General features: G+C 44.5%; 2 protein-coding genes across 21 annotated transcripts in view; one reads left to right on the forward strand and one right to left on the reverse strand.

Moving 5' to 3' along the window:
• PCID2 (PCI domain containing 2) overlaps positions 1-22471 on the reverse strand; it is a 56577-nt gene that overhangs the window by 5602 nt on the left and 28504 nt on the right. For 7 of the 20 annotated variants that reach the window (XM_036249642.1, XM_036249637.1, XM_036249634.1 and 4 more), the window contains 5 exons: positions 21354-21454; positions 19865-19938; positions 19590-19715; positions 18344-18467; positions 17589-18004 (listed from right to left, as the gene is read on the reverse strand). In XM_036249642.1, coding sequence (XP_036105535.1) covers positions 17915-18004; positions 18344-18467; positions 19590-19715; positions 19865-19938; positions 21354-21454 — 515 coding nt within the window. In that variant the 3' untranslated portion in view covers positions 17589-17914. Of the gene's footprint in view, positions 1-9891; positions 9969-13874; positions 13926-17580; positions 18005-18343; positions 18468-19589; positions 19716-19864; positions 19939-21353; positions 21455-22471 lie in introns of those variants that run through there. The other 13 variants (XM_036249638.1, XM_036249647.1, XM_036249648.1 and 10 more) reach the window with 11 other exon arrangements.
• On the forward strand, positions 4028-15122 carry PROZ (protein Z, vitamin K dependent plasma glycoprotein). The gene is made up of 8 exons (XM_036249649.1): positions 4028-4088; positions 4448-4611; positions 6856-6880; positions 7488-7601; positions 8573-8704; positions 9072-9157; positions 13389-13506; positions 14608-15122. Exons 1-8 carry the CDS (start codon positions 4028-4030, stop codon positions 15120-15122), a joined length of 1215 nt encoding a protein of 404 aa, XP_036105542.1.

Below are 22471 nucleotides of genomic sequence, written 5' to 3' on the forward strand. Positions count from 1 at the left end.
TGTGTGCTCCAGGAGCTTCCTGTGCAAGGCACACTTCCCGGGAAGGGGCAGCCCAGAGAGCCCCTCATTGGCGGGGATATTTTAACATTGACTTAACCACTGGTTCTTTTCTCTGGCTTCACGCTACAATCACTTGGGGCATTTTTATTTTACGTTAATTTTTTAAATTCTCACCCAAGGATATGTTTGTTTTTATTGATTTTTAGAGAGAAAGAAAGTTTGTGTGTAGGGGGGGAGAAACATCTATGTGAGAGAAAAACATCAATCATCTCCTGAACATGCCCCAAACCCGCAACCTAGGTTTGTGCCCTTGCGGTGTACAGTACAACACTCCAACCGCCCGAGCCACAGGGCCAGGGCACCTGGGGCACCTTTAAAATGTGCCCAAGCCTGGGCCCAGGCTGGCACGGTCTCCTGAGCAACTTACATGCCCACGAAGTGCCAGGTGCCCCCAGACCAGCAGGCTCTGGAGTCCTTCATCCAGGCCACAGCCCAGAGCACTTAAATCAGAGTCTGTGGGGTGGGCATGGGCCCCGCACGCTTCTGCAGTTTCTCAGGTGACCCTTGCCTGTGCAGTGTGTGTTGGTGGGGACTGCGGTAGAGCTCCCCTCTCTTTAACTGAGTCATGTCTAAATACCAAGTCCCTTGCCATCCAAGTCCTGTCCACACCGGCTCCAGGCCCTCAACTTCAATGGTCATGAAAACCAAATGCGCTTTTAGAAAATGGAAAAGGTCACCTCAGTCCTGACCAGCGTGTTCCAAATGTCCCTGTATAGTTTGCATTTTACGTAATTTTGCTAAGCAAACTTTCAAAGTCCCACTGCAAAAACTGCCCAAAATGTCAGTGGCTTTTTTTTTTTTGTAAACAGGAGATATTGCAAGGTTAGAGTTCATTGTTAACAAGAGACATTGCAAGGTTAGAAAAAGCAATGTGGACAAGTATGTTTCCCAGAAACAGTCTGAGGAGAGCAGGAAAAGTTGAGGGGAACTTTCTCCTCTTGCCCGCCTGGACTCCTCCTCGAAGGAGCCACTGTCCAGCGGGCTCCCGGGGCCCTTCCTGGAGAAAAGGCCTCGATGGCAGGAGACCACCGTACTGTCGGGTTGAGGGTTTCGTTGCAGCTGCCTGGCCTGTCTGGGGCACACCCCAGACTTCACTTCCTGTTTCTGGAGATCAAAGGTGGTTTGGGGTTCAGAGACAACTTGGGGAAAATTCACAAATAAAACTTACCTTTGCTGTTACTACTTGATCTCTCACTGTGGGCCACTATTATTGGCAACAGAGTCCATGCATGTATCAGAGAGGAAGGGAAACGGAGGCACGGCAGAGAGAAGGGCAGGGGGAGCCTCCGTCACCTCCGTGGGTCTGCGTATCTTCCCCATCCAGGGAGGCCTGAAGGAGCAGGGGAAGCAGTGCCGGGGGAGGTCCTGGCCTGGGACCCACAGACGGGTCAGCCCAGGCCTGCTGGTCCCTGTGTGCCCTGAACAACGTACCTCCCTCTGTGTGACTGACTGTCTTCCTGGGAAAACAGAGCTACGGCAGCCTCCTCATCCCTACGTGTTACCCCTAAACACGGGCCGCAGCTTGTGTGGGGGCACATGCCCTTCCCGGCTCCTGCCGGAGCTTCACGGGGAAGTCGGCTCAGGGGCTGCTCGGTGTGGGAGTGAGGCCCTGAGGGCGCAGCGATTGGCAGAAGCCAAGGGTGAGGAGCCAGAGAGCGGGACAAAGTACGGGTTTGGTGTTTTTCTCCTGAGAGTGAGGGAGAGGTTGCAGCACTACAATAAAACCATCTTCTCACCAGGCACTGCCTCCCCTGACACACACACATGCACACACGCGCACACACACGCACACACGCGCACACACGCGCGCACACACGCACACACACACACACGCACACGCCCGCGCACTCAGTGCCCGAGGACAGAAGAAGGAAGGTGACAGCAGCCAGGGAGCACACTTGCCCAGAGACACGGAGGGGTTCTGGGCGGTGATGTGAGGTTTGAAGGGACAGGGAGGCCCAGCTGAGCGTGAGTTAGGAGGCAAAGGAGAGAGTGCCAGCCAGCTGCGTGGGGGCTGGGCCCAGCGTGGTGCTTCAAAACTAGTGGTGGCAGTAGGTTCACAAGAACAGGGGTGACCTTCCCGATGCAGGGCCCGCTGGCTCCCTGGAGGGTCTGTCCGGACCTGAGGCTGGGCCTGCAGGCGCGGAGCACCAGGCTGAGGCCTTCTAGCAGGACCAGGGATGGGACCGTGTGGGTGGGAGGGGCTGCTCTCTGTCCCCGTCTGCATGGAGCCCCCTGAAGGGGAACGGGAGGGTGTAAATTACCATTTCAGCAGGACCCCTGCTGCCACAGCCAGCACAGGAGTCACCGAGTGAGGCAAGCTGTCAAGGACCACCACCCCGGCGGAAAGTCGGAAAGTCGTTGAGAAACATGCTACTGACACTCTCAGAGCATCCTTCCAGAATGGCCTCATTTCAAACAGGGCAGCTTCCTGATGCTGGGCCTGTGCGCACATCATCCCAGTGGCCAGGTGTGCTGTCGGGTGTGCTGGGCAGAGCAGTGGGCAGGACACACACATCACTGCTGCAGGGTCTGCCCCTGTTGAACGGGGAGAGGTCAGTTGGGCAAATCCAGCTGACGAAGGCCTGGATGCCCCAAAAGTGTCCATGTCAAAGCCCCAGAACATCCAGGAAATGACACTGATTGAGTCTTTGAAGGAAACGAACAGGGTCCGTGGAAAAGGGTGGGACAGAGCGTCTCACCAGATGCCCCAACAGAAGGGAATCCTCTGTATATGGGGTGCAGGGGAGAGGAGGAAAGGAGAGAGAGAGGTACAGAGACAGAGTCAGGGAGACAGAGCATCCACTCGGTGAGCGTGTGACCCGGAATGAGTAGAGTGAGCTGTGAGTTTGTTTTCTCCTCGGAACAATTAATCACCTTGCGATGCTGCGTGTGATTCTTGGTTCAAAGACACACTTGGTTCTCACAAAACGTCCTCTACGTCACCTCTTCCATGTGGCACTTGGCACCTCAGGAAACCTGGCTCGGCTGGACTCACCGAGAACTAGGTGTGGCCCCAGGGCTTCGGCTGACTCTCTAGCCCTTCACAGAAAAGCTTGCTGACCCCTGGCTCTCCCCATCCAGGTTCCAGTTCTATGATCTAGGGTCCTCTGCTGCCCTCCTGTGGACGCCCTCCCCACACTGACCTACCTCAGGTAGGTAGGTAGCAGAGCCTCCTACCTCAAGGCCTTGGTATTCTGTGCCCTTGGGGATCTTTCTCAGTCACCCCCACCCCCACCCCCTGCCCCATAAGGCTCATGAGGCTCCCTGTGTTCAGACTTCTCTCCCAAAGGGAGCCTCTATTTCAGCTTATCTGAAATAGCCCCATACTGCTCTGTACCCAATCATCTGCTCTTCTTTTTCTGATAGTGACATGGGACATTATTTCTCCCTCCCTCTCTCCACGCTCCCACACACACCTAGAACGTAGGCTCCAGGCCACTGTCTTGCTCACTGCTGTATCCCCAGGCCAAGGACACCTGGCTCAGGTGGAGGCCCACCAGACCTTGTTACCCAGGCTGTGCATGTGTGCGAGGATGGATCGGCTCTCCCTGGGTCTGTCACCAGAGTTCCTCGGACAGGACCTCCTGACCTCACCCCAAAGAAGTCAACCCACTCTGTCTCCTAAGTACCTCACCAAAGCCCTCTTTGCTTTGGCTTTTGTTTCTCCGCCTTTTTTCCCCCCTCTTTGCCTTGAACAGAAAAACACAAAACTGAAGCACATGTTTAGCACGTTGGATATATCCAATAAAATTCCTGATGCTGGGCCTGTGCGCACGTTATCCCAGTGGCCAGGTGAAACGAACTCTTGGTGAGAGACGTTTTTCTCGTTTCAGCTTCTGTCTCCTGCTTGGCTCCACATTTTACAGCTGGGGGTCGTTTTGAGCAACCTCCCAGCGTTGTGAGCAGGGCCCAGGGCGGACTTTGGCCCCGGTGTTGGCAGACCTGTCCCTGGGCTGTGGTCAGAATGGCAGGCTGCGTCCAGCTGCTCCTCTTCCTCCTGGTCCTCCACTGCGTCGAGCCCTCAGGTTGGTGTCCTCTTCCTCACTGTGTCCTTTCAGACAGTGTGGGTTTTGCCAGGGGGCTTTTCCTAGGACAGAGGAGCCCCTGAGTGGTCAGCAGGTCTTAACTCAGCTCCCAAAAGAGACCCCATGATCTCGTTATCGTTTATGACAAATCTGTTAGAAATGTTGGTGTCCCTTGGGGTCCTCCCAGAAGAGAAGCTCAGAGAGAAAATCAGGCATGTGGGAGCTGAGCCTGGTCTGGCGGGGACAGGAAAGGCGGCGGCCAGGCCACAGGCGGACGTCAGGCAGTCGCAGCCATGCACTCTGATCCCCAGGAAGTCTGTCAGCGTGGACAGCACCCACGTTCTTATCTTGCTCCGCAGCATTTCTCTCTGCCTCGAAAGCAAATGAAGTTCTGGTAAGACAGAAGCGAGCTGGTGCCTACCTTCTGGAAGAGCTCTTTGAGGGCAATTTGGAAAAAGAATGTTATGAAGAAATTTGTGTCTATGAAGAAGCAAGAGAAGTATTTGAAGATGATGTGACCACTGTAGGTACCCCTACCATGAACTCACATACTTTCTGATTATTCCTATTTCTGCTGCCTTAGAGGGCATAATTTCTCAGAGATGAGGAGAAATTAATAACCCGTTTACTTTCCTGTGGGGTTGACTTAATCCTAATTTTACCGATGAGGAAACAGAGACAGAGAAATAAAATAATTTTCCACATCTATAAGTAGGGGACCCAGATACTAACTCAGTTCCACACCCCTAAACTCCTTCTGATTAACCAAATTAGCACATCGATTAAATTTACCCATCACAAACATCACTCAGCTTGTCATGACTAACAGAATTTGACGTTTTTAATAGAGTCCTAGTTGTTTCAACACATCAACAAATTTTTAAGAAACAAAAATCTCAAGAGTGCCTATATAGTAAGAAAATCTCTCATAATCTATCATTTGGATTAAGTAGTAATCTACAATTTGGATTAAATGTGACTCTATGTATACTCTAAATAATATAAGCAAACCATTCTTACTTACTCATAACCTTATCAGAAGATAGAGAGAAGCAAGTCAAACCTGACAGGACAAATATGTATTTGTATTTCAGAATAGTAAAATATTCAATAAAGATCTCCTAGTTTTACATATAAAAGTAGCAATATTTAAAGTTATTCTAAATAAAATATTGAACTGTTTCTCTACTATATTTTTAAAAATCATTATTTTCTGCATGTTTATAGATGAGAGAACTCTTCTGAAATAGACCACCTTTAATAAAACTAGGATAAATTAAAATTTCCTGGTAGCCCTGGCCAGTTTGGCTCAGCAGTTAGAGCATCGGCCCGCAGACCAGAGAGTCCTGGGTTCGGTTCCCGCTGGGGGCATGTACCTTGGTTGCAATTTGGCCCTGGCCCCGGTTAGGGTCATGTGGGTGGCAGCCAGTTGATGTGTCTCTCTCACATTGATATTTCTCTCTCTCTCTTCCTCCCTCTCTCCGGCTCTATCTGAAGATAAATGAAAAAAAAAATGTCTTTGGGTGAGAATAGAAAAACAAAACAAAACAAAAAACTGTCCTGGTAAAAGGAAAATTGTGGGTTTTTTAATTTTTTCAATTACAATTGACAGTCAATATTATTTTCTATTAGTTTCAGATGTCCAGCATAGTGGTTAGACATTTATATAATTCATGAAGTGGTGCCCCTGATAAATCTAGTACCCATCTAACACCATACATAGTTATTAGAATATTATTGACTATATTCCCTATGTTGTACTTTACATCTTTATGACTACTCTATAACTACCAATTTGTACTTTTTTTCAATCCTCACTTGAGAATGTTTCTATTGATTTTAGAGACAGAAGAAGGGAGAGAGAGAAAAACATCAATGTGGGAGAGAAACATCAATTGGTTGTCTCCCGGATGCACCCCAACTGGATCAAACACACAACCTAGGTATGTGACCTGTCTGGAAATCGAACCCAAAACTTTTGGTGTGTGGGACGATGCTCCAGCTAACTGAGCCACCGGACCAGGGCTACCAACCTGTACTTCTTAATCCCTTCACCGTTTCCACCCAGTCCCCCAACCACTCCCCCATCTGGCAACCATCAGTCTGGTCTCTGTATCTGTGAGTCTGTTTCTGTTTCGTTAGTTCATTTATTTTGTTCTTTAGATTCCACATATAAGGGAAACCATATGGTACTTGTCTTTCTCTGTCTGACTAATCACTTAGCATAATACCCTTGAGGTCCATTTGGAAAATTGTGCTCTTCGTGTGACTCGTGACATCATTCAGGTTGTTACAAGTATGATTGGGGAGATCACAATCACTCATTTACTTTCTAGGCTTCGGTTCTGAGTAATTGTCCAGATGATAGATAACCCCACCCAAACAAACCTTCCACACACATACACACTCTGACATTTTAATCCTTGTTTAATTGGCTTATAAAAAGGGATGTTAATATTTTGTGTCTGCATCATGCACTCTGTAGCCTAAGGACGTGAATGACCAGTGCGCCCTGGAGGAGGGAAGGGAGGCCTTGGGAGGCGTGGTCATGACCTCGTACCACCTCACAGACTGTCATTTCTCCTTCCTTAAACAGGTCACAGTAAATCCACCTGAAGTAGGATGTGTTACCTATATATTAAATAGGATATTAAGTAGAGAATTTTGCATTCTCTGTTTCAAGTAGTATTTTCCCACTAAGTGGATAAAGTCAACATCTTTTTATCATTAAGCCGATTTGCAACACTTTTATATTTTAATTTTACAGGAGGACTTTTGGGAAAAGTATATGGGTAAGTGGCTTTCCTCAACTCTCGCAAGGGTTATTTCCTCTTCTTTTTCCTTGAGATGAGGTAAGGCACTCCCCATTTCAAACCTTGGGTACCCGGACACTCCCTGAGGGCAAGGACGAGGGAGAGTGGGAAAGCTCCCAAGGTCCTGCCGGGATCAGGGAGTAGGTGGCAGAGGCCAGAGAGCCCCCATCCAGAGCAGCTCCTCTGGGTCCTGTGGCCTCACAGGCTCCCTGGGCCTCCTGCTGAAGGGTGAGAACCTGGGTAATTTGCAGAAAGTGACAGCTCAGCCTAGGCTTCGGGGGCTGCTGGGTGTCCCTTGGAGAGGAGCTCCCAGCAGCCCACGGTGACTGGGGCCAGAGGGATGGGAGAGGGGATCAGGAGAAGAGCTGTGGCAGCAACAGTCACCAGCACCGTGGTCGCTCAGCGAAGAAAGGAGGCTTAGGAAGGGGACTTGGACAAACACTGTGGGCACACATGGGCTGGTGGGACTCAGGGGACACATGAGGCAGCCTGATCCAGCCTCCTGGCATCCGGGCCGCAGGGCCAGGGGATGTCAGGAGGCCCCGATGATGCCACCTGCACAAGGTTCTCACAGGCCTCTTGGCAGGTGGCTCCCCATGCATCTCCCAGCCCTGCCTCAACAACGGGTCCTGCCAGAACCACGTCCGCAGCTACACCTGCACCTGCTCCTCAGGCTACGAGGGCAGGAACTGCGCCTTCGGTGAGCCCCCCGCCCGGCCCACCCCATACGCACAGAGATGGGCTCCCAAGAGTTAGTAAAGGGTGCCCGCGGGAACCAGTTCCAGCCCAGCTCTCCACTGGAAATCATTCTGTGAATGGTCCTCCTGCCTTCCAAATCCACCTCCCTCTACTTTCCGTGGCTTAGACTCCCTTCCTGTCCTCCCAAACCCACCCCCACCTAAACCATTTACAATCTACTCTCAAGAATTCCTAGAACCTGACCCGTTCCCAGCAGGGGTGATGGGATCTGGAGGGTCAGTCTGTCCGGGAGAATCACACACAGGCTGGCTCAGAGGTAGGCATGGGTACGAGACTTACAGCTTCATGAACTAATATTCCTCATGGGCGTAGGGAGAAACCAGTTTCCTATCAACAATGATCAGATCTGGAAATAAACTCTCTTAATCCTTTCAATGCCTCTGGTCAATACAGAGTCCATTTTCTGAGGGAAAATATTATTTCCGGCCCAGATCTCTCCTCCAAAGTCCAGCTTTCCACTCTACCCGCCACCTTGAGAGCCCCGTAATGTTTTACAGACATCCCGAACCTACGTGCCAAAGCAAGGTTTGATCTTCACCCCACACGTGTCCCTTTCCCCCATCCCAGCTACTGAGCCACTCTCATGGGGTCATGAGAACCCTCCCACCCCACCCGCCCCTCGCTGCGGCAGGAAGTGGAAGTTAGGGGAACGGGCAAATGCCTTACAACATGTGTGCACATTCTCCCACGACCACGTGACGTTTTCTGAGGACAAATACAAGGGTTGTCACCCACCAAACCTTTGATTTCTCCATGCACATTCCTGAAGACTGAAGTGTGGGAACTGCTTCTATAAGGAACCCAAACTCTGAAAAGAACCAGGACGTTTGGACTGAAAGTCCAGAACCCCAAGGTGCAAGGAAATTTAAAAACAACTATTTCCATGTTAGCACTTCTGGTTTTCCCTTTCAGCTAAAAATGAATGTCACCCATTGAGGACTGATGGGTGTCAACACTTTTGCCTCCCGGGGCAGGCCTCCTACATGTGCAGCTGTGCAAAGGGGTATGCACTGGGCCAAGACCACAAATCGTGCATCCCACACGGTGAGTTCTCAATCAATGAGAAATGAGAAAAGGTGTCTGTCTTTCCTACCCTGTCAGCTCCCGTCAACACCCGGCTCCTTCTCCTGCAATCATGTTTGAAAAGGTACCTCTTCCCTAGGAGATGAGGAGTCACTATGACCCGGCCAGCCCTCTGTGCCTCCACGCTGGAGTTTGCCTGGGTCATAGCAGTACCTTAGCTAACCCACAGGCGCCAAGAGCAGATGACTTAATTTCACTCTGCTCTGTGTCCACATGGGTTATCTCAAAATAAAGGGCATTAAGAAGCCAGATTCAAGTAGTTATATATAAAACCCAATGTTTGACTTGGAAGGCACTGACTTTTCTTATGTTGTCACCACAAATGAAGAGAAGTGTGCGTGTGGACTCCTGAATTCTGAATGCATCATGACAGCCCAGAAGAGCAAGCAGAATCTTCCGATTTTCCCATGGCAGGTACCAGAAACATTTTATAAACATGCTTTAACTTTTTGTTACAGATTTCATCCTATTTGTGACCGTCATCTTTGCCTACCAAATAGAAACGTAATGACTAAGGAAAAGAGGCGTCCTAATTTCTGTGAACTATTAACTAATCTCAAAATCATACTTCAGAGCACTTTCTAGTGCTGAATTCACAACTTTAGCTGTCTTCATTCTCTCACCAAGTACAAACATAGTTTTATTTATAGCCACCCAGGGTCTTTCTTACGGAGTTCAAAAACTGTTCCCAATGCCATCCTTCTCAGAACACAGCATCCTGGAGCTGCACGTGGGTGGATGAGCTCACATGGGGTCTGGCAAGCGAACACAGGGAAGGCAGGTGGCCAGGGTGAAGGACGCAGGCTCCACTCCCCAGCCCCCCAGCTGGAACCCCAGCTCCATCATTGTGTGCAGGAAATTTCTCTCCTTTGGCATTCATTTTTGTTATTTTCCTGTCTCCCCCTTGTCTGGTTTGGAAGTTAAACATTCTATTTCTATTTAATGACTACTCTGGACAGTTAAACATTCATTTTTAATATGTCAATAAATAAAGTTAGTATCCCCCCTCTCCTAAATTATTTCAAGCACCTCATACTAGGCCCCTCTGCTATTTTAACCAGTATTTTATTCTTTTCTTGCTTTTTTAGTAACTACACAAAATAGGTATTATTTTATTATTATGACTTATACCACTCATGTGGGTTTTACTTTACCTGTTTTCAATTTTCCCTGCCTCGAATGCAGATCATCTCCTTCTGCCTAAAGCACACTCTTCAGAACAGCCCTGTTAATAGAAATAGAATGTAAGCCACACACATAACAGAAATTTCCTAGTCACACTAATGAAAGTAAAACAGATTAAATGAATTTGGATAATGTATTTTTTTTGTTTTGTTTTGTTTTTATCCTCACCTGAGGACATTTTTCCATTTTTTGTTCAGATAGAGTGGGAGGGAGGGAGAGAGAGAGAGAAACATCGACATGAAAGGGACACATCAAGTGGCTGCTGCCGGCATGACCCAACCAGGGTCGGGGACAAACTGCAACTGAGGTACATGCCCCAGTGGGAACCGAACCCGGGTCTCTGTGAACCGCACGCCAACACTCTAACTGCTGAGCCAAACTGGCCAGGGCTGGATAATGTATTTTATTTTATTTACTCTAATATGTCTAGATACCATTATTTCAACATGTAACAAATATAAAAAAATTGAGATATTTACATCTTCATTACTAAATCTTTGACAACTGGGGTGTGTTTCACACTTGGAGAATATCCTAATTTGGACCAGTTACCTCTCAAATAATCAGTAACCACATGTGCCTACCATGTTGACAGCCTAGCGTTAGCAGTTTCTAGAGGGCCTCGTGTGTGTGTGTAACATTTTTTTTTTTTTATCCTCACCCGAGGACATTTTTTGATATTTTGTTCAGATAGATTGGGACTAAGAGAGAGAAAGAAACATTGACGTGAAAGGGACACATCGAGTAGTTGCCACCCACACAACCCAACCAGGGCTGGGGACAAACTGCAACTGAGATACGTGCCCTTAGTGGGAACCGAACCCGGGTCTCTTGGGACCGCAGGGTGACGCTCTAACTGCTGAGCCAAACCGGCCAGGGCTAACATTTTAAGCTGGTTAAGCTAGCGGAATCACTTGGCTGCTCTGTGGAGGCCTGGGCAGACAACTGAACAGAGCTCAGTGACTACTGTAATAATCCAGATGAGAAAGGAAACCAAGTGAAGGGACATAAAATGATGAAAAGTAACCAAACCAGCGTGGTCTAATTATCAGCTGGAGAACTTGACTTTCTGCTGCCTTTTCTCCTTAAGCTTTCTAAGACCCATTATTCATACTCACGTTCAAGTGCACTAAGACAGGCCTCAGAACATGGGGGGAGGGGACAGGTGGACGGTGACTGTGCACTTGAACCAGCACGATAAGACAGTGGTGGGTTAGTTTAGCCGAGAGCACAGTCTTCAGTCTCCCAGCCCACTCAAGGGAACCTTGATTGCTATTTTCATCTATAGAAGTAGTGTTATTTCTATTCAATGAGACCAGGAGCTATTACCTGTGAGGTGAACATTCTCTATATACAAATCGAACATGTTTGGAGACATGCAGATTTAGCAAGCTAAATACTATTAGCTTTTACTCTGGTACAGTAAATAGTTCTGAAGTTATTTAACTGAATTAACTACCTGGCCTAGGATACAGAGTTGAAATTATCTTCACAACTTCTTTCTTACATTCTAGATAATAAATAGGCACTGTGTTCCACTGCATTTTACAGACTAATGTAGTCTAATCTGCATCTAGCAGACTAATGCTGAAAATGCCAACTTCCCTTAAACTTGGTTTTATCCACCTATAAAATAAAGATAATAATACAAGAGTTGCAGTGAGGATTAAAGAAACTGTATCTTCCTGGTCGGTGTGACTCAGTGGTTGAGCATCGATCCATGCTCCAAAAGAGGTCGCCGGTTTGATTCCAGGCCTTGGGGGATGAGTCAACTTCCAGTGTTACATGGAAAAAAAACAACTGCAAAAGAATTCAACTTTCTGATAGGAGTGGCAGGGAGAGGTTTAACTGATTATGAATAAAGGAAATGAACAATTAGTCCCAAACGCTGTGATAAATTGAAATATTTTATTCTTAGGGTTGGCACTTTAAAATATCTATTGCAGCCTGGCCAGTGTGGCTCAGAGGTTGAGCGTCGACCCATGCACCAAGAGGTCATCAATTTGATTCCTGGTCAGGGCACATGCCCAGGTTGTGGGCCTGATCCCCAGTGGGGGGCATGCAGGAGGCAGCCAATCAATGTTCTCTCTCATCGATGTTTTTCTCTCTCCCTCTCACTTCCTCTCTCTAAAATCAGTAAAAAGAAAAAAATTTATTTTTTTTTTTATCCTCACCCGAGGATATCTTTCCATTTTTTGTACAGATAGAGTGGGAGGGAGAGAGAGGAAGGGAGAGAGAGAGAGAAACCTCGACGTGAAGGGACACATCGAGTGGCTGCCACCTGCACGACCAACCAGGTCCGGGACAAACTGCAACCGAAGTACGTGCCCCCAGCGGGAACTGAACCTGGGTCTCTCCGGACCGCAGGCCGACGCTCTAACCGCTGAGCCAAACTGGCCAGGGCAAGAAAAAATATTTTTAAAAAAGAAAATGTACCTGACTTTTGTAGTCAATAAATGGCAACTACTATTAATAAGCATTTAAGGTTTCCAGAAATGAGGCTACATTAAATTTGAAAAAAAATTTATACTTTGTTCAGCATTTTTTATTTTATTAAGCTAGAAATTATAATGAACATTTCTTGAGCCAGCACCTGTGCTGTGAAGGACACGTTTTATTTCATTTAATCCTCAAAATAACCTCATATTTCATCTGTTTTATACCCCTGGTAATATTCTTTGAAATCTCCCTAACACTACTGATTAGTGTTAGCATGTAATTTCCTTCTAATCTTCTAATTTTAGATCATATTTATATTTACATTATTATAGGCAGTATATAATTAGCTTTCAATTTTATCCAGTCTGACAAATCCCTGCTTTTTAAATTGGGTATTTAGACCATTTTATACTTATCTAGTAAGGTTTAAATTCTTTTTTAAAAAAAATTTAATCCTCACCCAAGGATATTTTTTCTATTTATCTTCAGACAGAGTGGGAAGGGGAGAGAGGGAGAGAAAGGAAGAGAGGGAAACATCGACATGAGAGGGACCCACTGACTGGTTGTCTCCTGCACGACCCTGACCAGGGCCAGGGATGAACAGCAACCCAACCGAGGTACACGCCCTTGGCCAGAATTGAACCCGAGACTCATCAGTCTGCGGGCCGACACTCTACTGCAGAGCCAAACTAGCCAGGGCTAGGTTTAAATTCTTAATTTTACTATTAGTTTTCTATTTCTCCCATCTGTTCTTTTCCCATTTTTCTTTTTTCTGCCTTCTATTGGATTATTTACATATATTTTTTATTCCATTTTACCTTCTTTGTTGGCTTACTAGCTAGAATTCTGTTTTGCTGAGTGGCTGCTTTAGGGTTCTGTCCATCTTTGCTGTTACACAGTCTGTTGTACCTTCAGCTGACACACCCCCTCAATGGCGGTCTTTGGAGCACACATTCTTAGCTACTAGACTATACTATCCCTAAACCTGCAAAGTGTTTATTGTCTGTTTTGTGTTTTTAAGGTAAAACTAACCAATTCCCAAGGAAAAGACTTCTGTGGTGGTGTTATAATACAGGAAAATTTTGTGCTGACAACAGCAAAATGTTCACTGTTACACAGAAATATTAGTGTGAAAACAAGTAAGTATTTTAGCATTTTTGTAAGACCACATTGGAAATAAACAATATCCTATGTAGAATGAAAATTTAAAAACTAGAACTTTGTTTTTAATGCAATACAGAACTGAATTTAGTTTCGACACGACTGAGATTTCTCATTCTAGAATGAGAAAGCATATGTAAAATACCTGGTGAAACATCTAGGCATAGCAAGCAGGCAAATGCTAATATTCAGTCTGAGGAAATCACGGCCGATAGAAATATAACTTAACTTGACACTGAAATGGAGTTGCTGGGGTACAAGACAGATGACTAAATTCAGAAGGTCCGGGTTCAGACTCCCCTCTGTCACCTGAGACCATGGCTGCGACATGGGGCTCACCACCTACTTTGTCAGGGCCTGGTTCCTCATCAGTGAAAAATGGGCAGGAATTTCTATCCTGTAGGGAGGTTGCAAAGGTTCAGTGATGATCTGTCAAAGTGCTCTATGATGATTCTGAAGAACCTTAATATATTTTACTCCTCATCCTTTAATATTTTTCAGTCAACAAAATGTCAGCCTGAAAAACTACTTCTAACAGCCAAGTTTTGATTAGCCTGAAGTTACTTATTTTTTTTTTACCATTTCACCAAAATAATTCATTTTATTTTTATTTATTTATTTTTTTATCCTCACCCGAGGACATTTTTCCATTTTTTGTTCAGGTAGAGTGGGAGGGAGAGAGAGGAACAGAGAGAGAGAGAGAAACATCGATGTGAAAGGAACACATCGAGTGGCTGCCACCCACACAACCGATCAGGGCCGGGGACAAACTGCAACCGAGGTACGTGCCCTTAGCGGGAACCGAACCCGGGTCTCTCTGTACCGCAGGCCGACGCTCTAACCAATGAGCCAAACCGGCCAGGGCTCATTTTGATATTTTTAAAGAGTACAAGGAATTAGTTGAAATACTTCATTCTGTAGTTTCCCTTTCATTCCATAGAAGAAAGATCAGTGCAATTAGCCACGACCCGTGTTATCAGTTCCAGCCTCTGCCTTGTCACATGGCTGAGAAATTAGTCTCTTATTATTGCAACCTTGAAAATCAGACTGCAGAGACCAGTGATTGCCTATTATTTCAGATTTTCCTAGAACAGGTAAGGACCCGCTGACAGTCAAGGTGAAGAGCATCCATGTGCACATGAGGTATGAAGAAGAGACTGGGGACAATGACATTTCACTGTTGGAGCTGGAGCTGCCCATCCAGTGCCCGGACATGGGGCTCCCCATCTGTATGCCCGAGAGGGACTTCGCGGAGCGCATCCTCATCCCAGGGACACGGGGCCTCCTCATCGGTTGGACCCTCAACGGCTCCGAGCTGGGCAATGTGCCGACACAGCTGCCAGTCACACACATGGACAGCGAGGAGTGTGGCACAGCACTTAATGTGACAGTCACAACGAGGACATACTGCGAGAGGGGAGCAGCGGCTGGAGGGGTGCAGTGGGTGGAAGGCAGTGTGGTCGCCAGAAAACACAAAGGCACCTGGTTCTTGACAGGGATTCTGTGCTCGGTGCCCACAGCAGAGTACGGACAGGAGTTTCTTCTCACCAAGGTTTCAAGATACTCTCTTTGGTTCACACAAATCATGAAGTGACAAAACCCAGATCATCAGAAAGGATAAAAGATGTGGTGGGATGGTATGGAGTTAAATGGAAGTTTCACAGCAAACAGGTGACTGCTTCAGAACAATCCACTCAGTCTACAAATCATCAGTTACTCCTTATGACAGTGATTTTCAATGGGTGTGCCAGAACTTTTAAAACATGCAATACCTGACTATTTAGTTAGGGGTACTGACCTCTTTTCCCCTAGACTGTTAAATTTATAAAAATGACAACAGCTGCCCAGCCAGTCTGGCTTAGTTGGTTGAGCATCATTCCATGCACCAAGAGATTCCTGGCTTGAACCCCAGTAGTGGGCATGCAGGAGGCAGCTGATCAATGATGTTTCTCTCATCAATGTTTCTCTCTCTCCACCTCTCTCCTTCCTCTCTCCAAAATCAATTTAAAAAAATTGTTTTTAGATGACAACAAACACAATAGCCATCCTGTGTGACTAAATCAAAATCTATTTTGTCAGATTGACAAAAAATATGTATTTTGGTGTGTACAGAATTTTAGTAGTTTGTGTGTGCCACGAGATGCAAAGGGTTGAAAATCGCTGGCTTATGAGCTCATTACTGAGTACTGTGAAAAGTTCTGTCCCTGGGACTCTTTATTTAAACAGAGACCTTAAGAGAATGGGAGATACATTAAATAAAATCCTGTCAGTTGTAACAGCCTAGTTTCTTAAATTCCTCCCTTTTCCAAATCTAATGCTTTTTGATGCTACCAATCAATGGACACAGTTTAGTCTAACAACACATGCTTATTACTAAGCCTTTGGGATGAAAGTCTAAGAATTGCTAGTTATAGACAAAAAGTGATCTCATAGTTATGCCAGGTTTGGCAATCGCCCGTGTGCTCGGTGTTGGAAGAAGCAACTAGAAGAGTCAGCAAAGGAGAATACAGTAACACTTACAGAAACGTTATATAGTTTGAGAGACAGGATTAGGAAGCATAAGGTTGACATACAGACAACAGGGGGCCTTCAAACAGGGCCATGTGCTCGGAAAGGCACTTTCCGTGGAGGGACACCTCCCAAACAGGTTCCAGGAAGCTGCTGATCAGAGCCAGTGCTCAGCCTCTCCACGCTGCTTCTGAAACCGCTAGCTGTTATTTAACACCTTCAAGCCCCTCCTGGGCTCTAAATGAAATAACAACAGCATCTACCAAAACAGGGCTGAGTTAGAAATTAGAACAGTGTTGAATCATAGGGATTATCTACTGTCATCACAAAGACTGGCTTCAACACGCAGTAGAAAGGTAGAATTTGAGTCCAGCCCAAACTGCTTCCCTGCAGACTGGAACTACATGTGGAGGCCCGAGTTTGTGCCAAAATGAAAAGTGAGAGCAATGGATACAAATGTTTACTTTTAAGTTAACCTCTTAACTCTTACTTAAATTAAGGAAGTAGCAAAACTGCTCATCAATTAAGTGCATATAATTTCTAGTTCTACCCTAGGCCAGTTTGGCTCAGTGGTAGAGTCGGTCCGCAGACCAATGAGTTTAGGTTCGATTCTGGCCAAGGGCACGTACCTTGGTTGTGGTTTGTCCCCAGCTGTGGTCAGGATTATGTGGGAGGCAGCCAGTCAATGTGTCCCTCTCATATCGATGTTTCTCTCTCTCTCTCTCCCTCCCACTCTATCTGAAGATAAATAAATAGAAAAATATCCTTGGGTGAGGATTAAAAAATATGTCTAATTCACCAGGTTCCTTGAGTGTAATAAAAGAGCTTCAACAGGCTAACTGCTCTGTCAACCAGTTAGACCAGCAGATGGGCAAGGAGAGGACAGCTAACTCCAGACACATAAGAAAGTGTGACAGTGGTCTGGCAGGGCCTCATTACACAGAGTAGAGAGGATTTTTTTTCAAGGAATTAAAAATGTGAATTGATTTAAACATTTTTTGTTTTTTTAAATTCTCACCCAAGGATATTTTCTATTTATTTTCAGAATGGAGGGAGAGAGGGAGAGAGAGAAAGAAACATTCAGGTGAGAGAGCCACACTGATTGGATGTCTCCTGACCAGTGCTGGGGACTGGACCACCATTGAGGCATGTGCCCTCAACCAGAATCAAACCCACAACCCTTTGGTCCACAGGCCAATGCTCTAACCGCTGAGCAAAACCGACCAGGGCTAAACACTCTTTTGAGTGAAATATAGAAAATTTATACACAATTCAGATTTTTAACTATTACAGGTTTTAACACACTATGTATCTTCTTCACTTCTGATATTATGCTTTAACCCTAGATTTAACTTTTTTTTGCCAATCTGCAGGTGCACTGGCCCATTTCTCTGAAAGGACCTTGACAAAAATAAAGAGGCTAATTTAATGCAAACCAATAGTAAGGACAGTTTTTGGGGAAAAAGAGTGAATCTAAAGTCTCAGCAAAATTTGGTTTCCCATAGGATATAATAAATAATATGTCACTTGTATGGATTCAGAATGCCTCTTTAATAGAAAGAATTATATAAAAAGTTACAAAGATGCATTTATGAATAATTTTTATGAGGAAAGGAGACGGAGCCTCCTTCACAGAAGTTTCACCAATACTCCAGAGTCAAAGGAGGGGTCTGCAATGTCTGAAAAAGGAATTCCAAGACCCACAAGGCGAACTCTGGTTACGAGTGATGAGGAAATGTCAAGGTGGCTGTGTGTGCTGGCAAACTCAGTCTCAATGTCCCTGGGAAAGGAGCCCCAAAGAGATTCCAGCTGCAGAAAACAACGTCGTGGCAAAGGACTGATTTCCTTAGTACAGTAAATAGAGGAACACATTCCTTTTCAACACACTGTAGACAGTGCAGGAAATGGGTTTTGCTTGCTAACAACTAGCTTCTGATGCTGATGTGATATATAGCCTTTAATGTGACCCTGTAAGAGAAAAACAGAGGGTTGGCTTATGTTTCTGAGTCACACTACTGATGCTGAGTTACTTATTCCCGTGGCATAAGCATTCTTCCCCAGTCACAGTTCAAGTTATTGGGAGGACAATGAATAAACTCATATATGGAGAACAGAGAAACATATTATATCCACCCACCCACACCCCCTATAAAGCCCTTTGATTAGCATGGTATTTCCTGTGACAAAATTAGTTCTATCAGAAAATACCTTCACAAAAGCAAAAGGCCTGATAATAACTTGAACGACACAGCATCAAAGCTGCACATTCTAGACCAAGTCCTAAACTGAACCAAGGAGCTCACACACCATATAGATCAGGTTGGCCAGAATACACTGGACTTCATCGATGTCCACGTCTTCCACTTGCATAAATTTTAAGGCAACTAGAAAAGCATCCAGAGATAATTGGTGTGTTTTGAGTAACAAGTACCTGGAAGAGGGAAACAGAGATTTATAGTAGTTACCAACAGGATACATGTACTTCAAAGGTTAAAAAAAACATGTACTGACTGAGTCAGTAGAAAATACATCTTTTAATAAACCACTGTTCAAAAGAAATAAAGAAAAATCTTCCACCTATTAAATACACTCTAAATTAAGAGCTATTATATATAATTTTGATTTTTCAATTTAAAAAAGCCAATGGTACAAATATAGTTTTTTATATTTACTGAATACTTCATTGAATCTAAGATGCAGGTATTTTCACATTTTAACATCTCTGAAATCTTAAAATGGATAGTGTCTTATGGATTTGATGAAATATGGTCCTTTCTATTCTTTATATACTACCTACAGCTATAAAAATTCTGCCTTTGTTTGAAGTTTAACTGAGAACCTGTTGGGACCAGGCTTGGGGGATGAGTCAACTTCCAGTGTTACATGGAAAAAACAACTGCAGAAGAATTCAACTTTTTGATAGGAGTGGCAGGGAGAGGTTTAACTGATTATGAATAAAGGAAATGAACAATTAGTCCCAAACGCTGTGATAAAATGAAATATTTTATTCTTAGGGTTGGCACTTTAAAATATCTATTGCAGCCTGGCCAGTGTGGCTCAGAGGTTGAGCGTCGACCCATGCACCAAGAGGTCATCAATTTGATTCCTGGTCAGGGCACTTGCCCAGGTTGTGGGCCCGATCCCCAGTGGGGAGCATGCAGGAGGCAGCCAATCAATGTTCTTTCATTGATGTTTCTATCTCTCTTTCTCTCCCTCCCTCCCTCTCTAAAATCAATAAAGGAAAAATAATTTTTAAAAACATCTATTGCAAAGTTTTTTTTATCATGCATAACCCGAGTTATTCCTCCCATAAGTGAGCCTCTGCTCACTCACCTGTGCAGCACCAAGGCCTGCTAGGCAGTGGGTGGGCCGGGGAAATCTGATTTTATTCCACACAATTAATGAAAAAGCGATGGGACCTCGTTCACACAGACAGACATCCCCATCTCAGAAGACACAACACCTGTTATTGTAACAGTTTTCATAACCTGACAACTACAATGCATGAGTCATACTAAAAGTTTAAACTTATTTTTAAAAGTTCTTTGCTTACACTTTCTTAAAAAGATTCCTGTAGGTGATAATCTTAAGCTTTTCAAGGATAAGGAAGATGCCACAGCGAATAAAAAAGGTCTCGTGCTTCGCAAGAGCCTCGTTCAGCAGCAGCAGATTGCCTTCACTGGGTGATGGGGAAGAGCAGCAGGCACGGTCACAGAACAGAACGTGAGACAAGGTCACAACAAAAGCAGTTAGTTCTCCCACATGTGTGAAATTTTATTAATTTTATATTTTAAAAGATCTCAAATGGAAAAGGATAAAGTATTCTACCTTACAGCTTTGGTTACTTCAGCAAACTGCATGAGATGATACTTTTTCAAAAGCTCAATGGTTGGCATATGACCCTAAGACAAAGAATTAATTTTCCAGAATAAGAGCCCTTTCATTTTTAACAGAATTGTTTTTGATAAAATCTGTATCAAGGAATTAACTTTTAAAAACCCTGTTTCTTAGAATTTCTTAAGTAGCTGAACAAGAATTAAAAACATTATATTATGCTAGAAAACAGAAAAGGCTGGTCTAGAAATCAGAAATCAGTTACATATGACCTTGATCTTGACCTTCCCATGTCTCTTATCCTTTATAACATAGGAGGGGAGTGATAACTGAAAAAATTTCTAAATTCAGATTTGGAAATCCAGAAACAACTCCTAGAAGAACCAGCTAAACAAATCACACCGGCTGTTTCTGTGAAGTGGAGCTAGAAGCAGGGAAGGCGTGTACCGCACGACCTGCTCCTCCATTACCAGCTGTCCTGAACTGCGAGTTTTAACCAGATGTGTGTATTGCTTTGATAACTTCAAAAAATCTACATGAGAGGAAAGAAAACACTTTGAGACTGTTTTAGTCCATTTACAAATTAGTTATCCGTCACTGCCTTTTTAAAAATTTTAATGTTTTTATTGATTTTTTAGAGAGAGAAACATCAATGTGCGACAGAAACATTGACTGGCTGCCTCCTGCATGCTCCCCACTGGGGGAACAAGCCCACAACCTGGGCCTATGCCCCAACCAGGAATCGAACCAGGACCTCTCAGTCCATGGGATGCTGCTCCAACTACTGTGCAACACTGCTCGGGTTATTTGTCACTGCCTTTTAAGCATCAAAATAGCTTTTGGTAACCAAATAAGACACCTACAGATTTGCTGGAATGACATTTTTCTTTCTTGGCTAATTCATGTCTATTAATGTAGATTTTTTTAGGAGAAATAGAAATACTATGAACTTATTTTGTTTTACATTATGTTAAATTTTTTAATTAGATACTTGAAAGAGAAAGGAAACACAAACAAAACCTTTAAAGAAGGATCTGGGCCTGGCCGATGTGGTTCAGTAGATTGAGTGTCATCCCATGGACTGAGAGGTCCCGGTTGGATTCCTGGTCAGGGCACATGGCCAGGTTGTGGGCTTGATCCCTAGTAGGGGCAGTGCAGGAGGCAACCGATCAATAAATAGTTCTCTCTCACATTGGTGTTTCTATCTCTCTCTCCTTTCCTCTCTCTCTAAAAAATCAATTAAAAAAAAAATATATATATATATATACACACACACACACATACATATATTAAGAAAAATCTGGAAGTGTCAATCATGAAAACACATGGTTCAGGCTACATGCAAATCTATTCTTCCTCTATTTTGGGGTGTGCTCATATGCAGCTCGGACTGTGATCAACTACATACCATCTGTTGTATTTTAAAGTCTTTAAACTTCTTCAAAGCAAAAGGATCTATAAGAACCAAATAACAATCACTTACCAATAGCATTTTTACTGGAAGTAAATAAATCAAAATCATCCTTTTGTTCTTCTGACTCAAACGATGACAGTGCTCAAAGGCAAAGGACAGGTACTCTTCAGCTACAGAGACATGGGCAAACGTCAGACCAACAGCATCTCACCTTTGTATGTCTATACAATACAATGCTACCGAAGTTTCCTCCCTGCTCCTTATTCTACCATTTACCCTTACACAAAGGCTCTAAAATTTTCAGAAACAATAAATATCTACCATTAATATTAATAAATCATTTCTTGCTATGTTAGGTATTCAAAAATACTACTCGATGAACCGTCAGAGGAAAAACAAATTAATGCCTCAGTAGAGTTCAATAGAATGTCATTTAAAAACTTTTACTCTTATGCTTCATATTTTAAGAAAAAAAGCATTGATGAAGATTAAACAAGGAAAGCCCATCTTTAAAAGCCCTAGATCTATGACAATGTTTGTGAAAGAAAATTGGAAATTGGTCTGCATATGCCTATAGAATAAAAAACCAGAGAAATTACTATGTTATTAGTGTATCCATGGCTATAAGACATGGAGAGAAAAGTGATTTTATGTATCTTGTATTGCCTGAAGTTATGTTGTTTCAAATGCAAATACTTGTTGAAGTGAGTTTAAAAAGTCTGGTCTGAGTACGATAAAAGAGGTCATAAGGCCCAGCTGGAATGGCTCCACAGATGGAGCATTGTCCCATGGACTGAGAGGCCCCGGTTCCATTCATGGTCAGGGCACATGCCCAAGCTGCGGGCTTGATCCCCAGTAGGGGGCGGAAGTCAATAAAAACATTTAAAAATAAAAAATAAATAAAAAAGGTCATAGAAAACAACCTCATGCCAGCTAATCAAGTTTCAAAAAGGAAAAAGCTGGCATCGCGTTCTTGAGAAAGTTAATGAAATAAACTACCTAATATTGTAATTTCATGAAAGCGCCACTCTGATATGGTAATGTCACCATCACCTGTAGCCACAAACACCAAAGATGACACCAAGGACACATTCCCAGTGCTAGCTTGGGCATTCCACATGTGATTTCTAAGCAGCAAGTCGGCAGCCGGGCTGAGTGCTGCCCTTGTCTCCACGTCCTGTGCCAAC

The sequence above is a fragment of the Molossus molossus genome, unplaced genomic scaffold, assembly GCF_014108415.1.
Source record: "Molossus molossus isolate mMolMol1 unplaced genomic scaffold, mMolMol1.p scaffold_m16_p_9, whole genome shotgun sequence".
Lineage (NCBI taxonomy): Eukaryota > Metazoa > Chordata > Mammalia > Chiroptera > Molossidae > Molossus > Molossus molossus.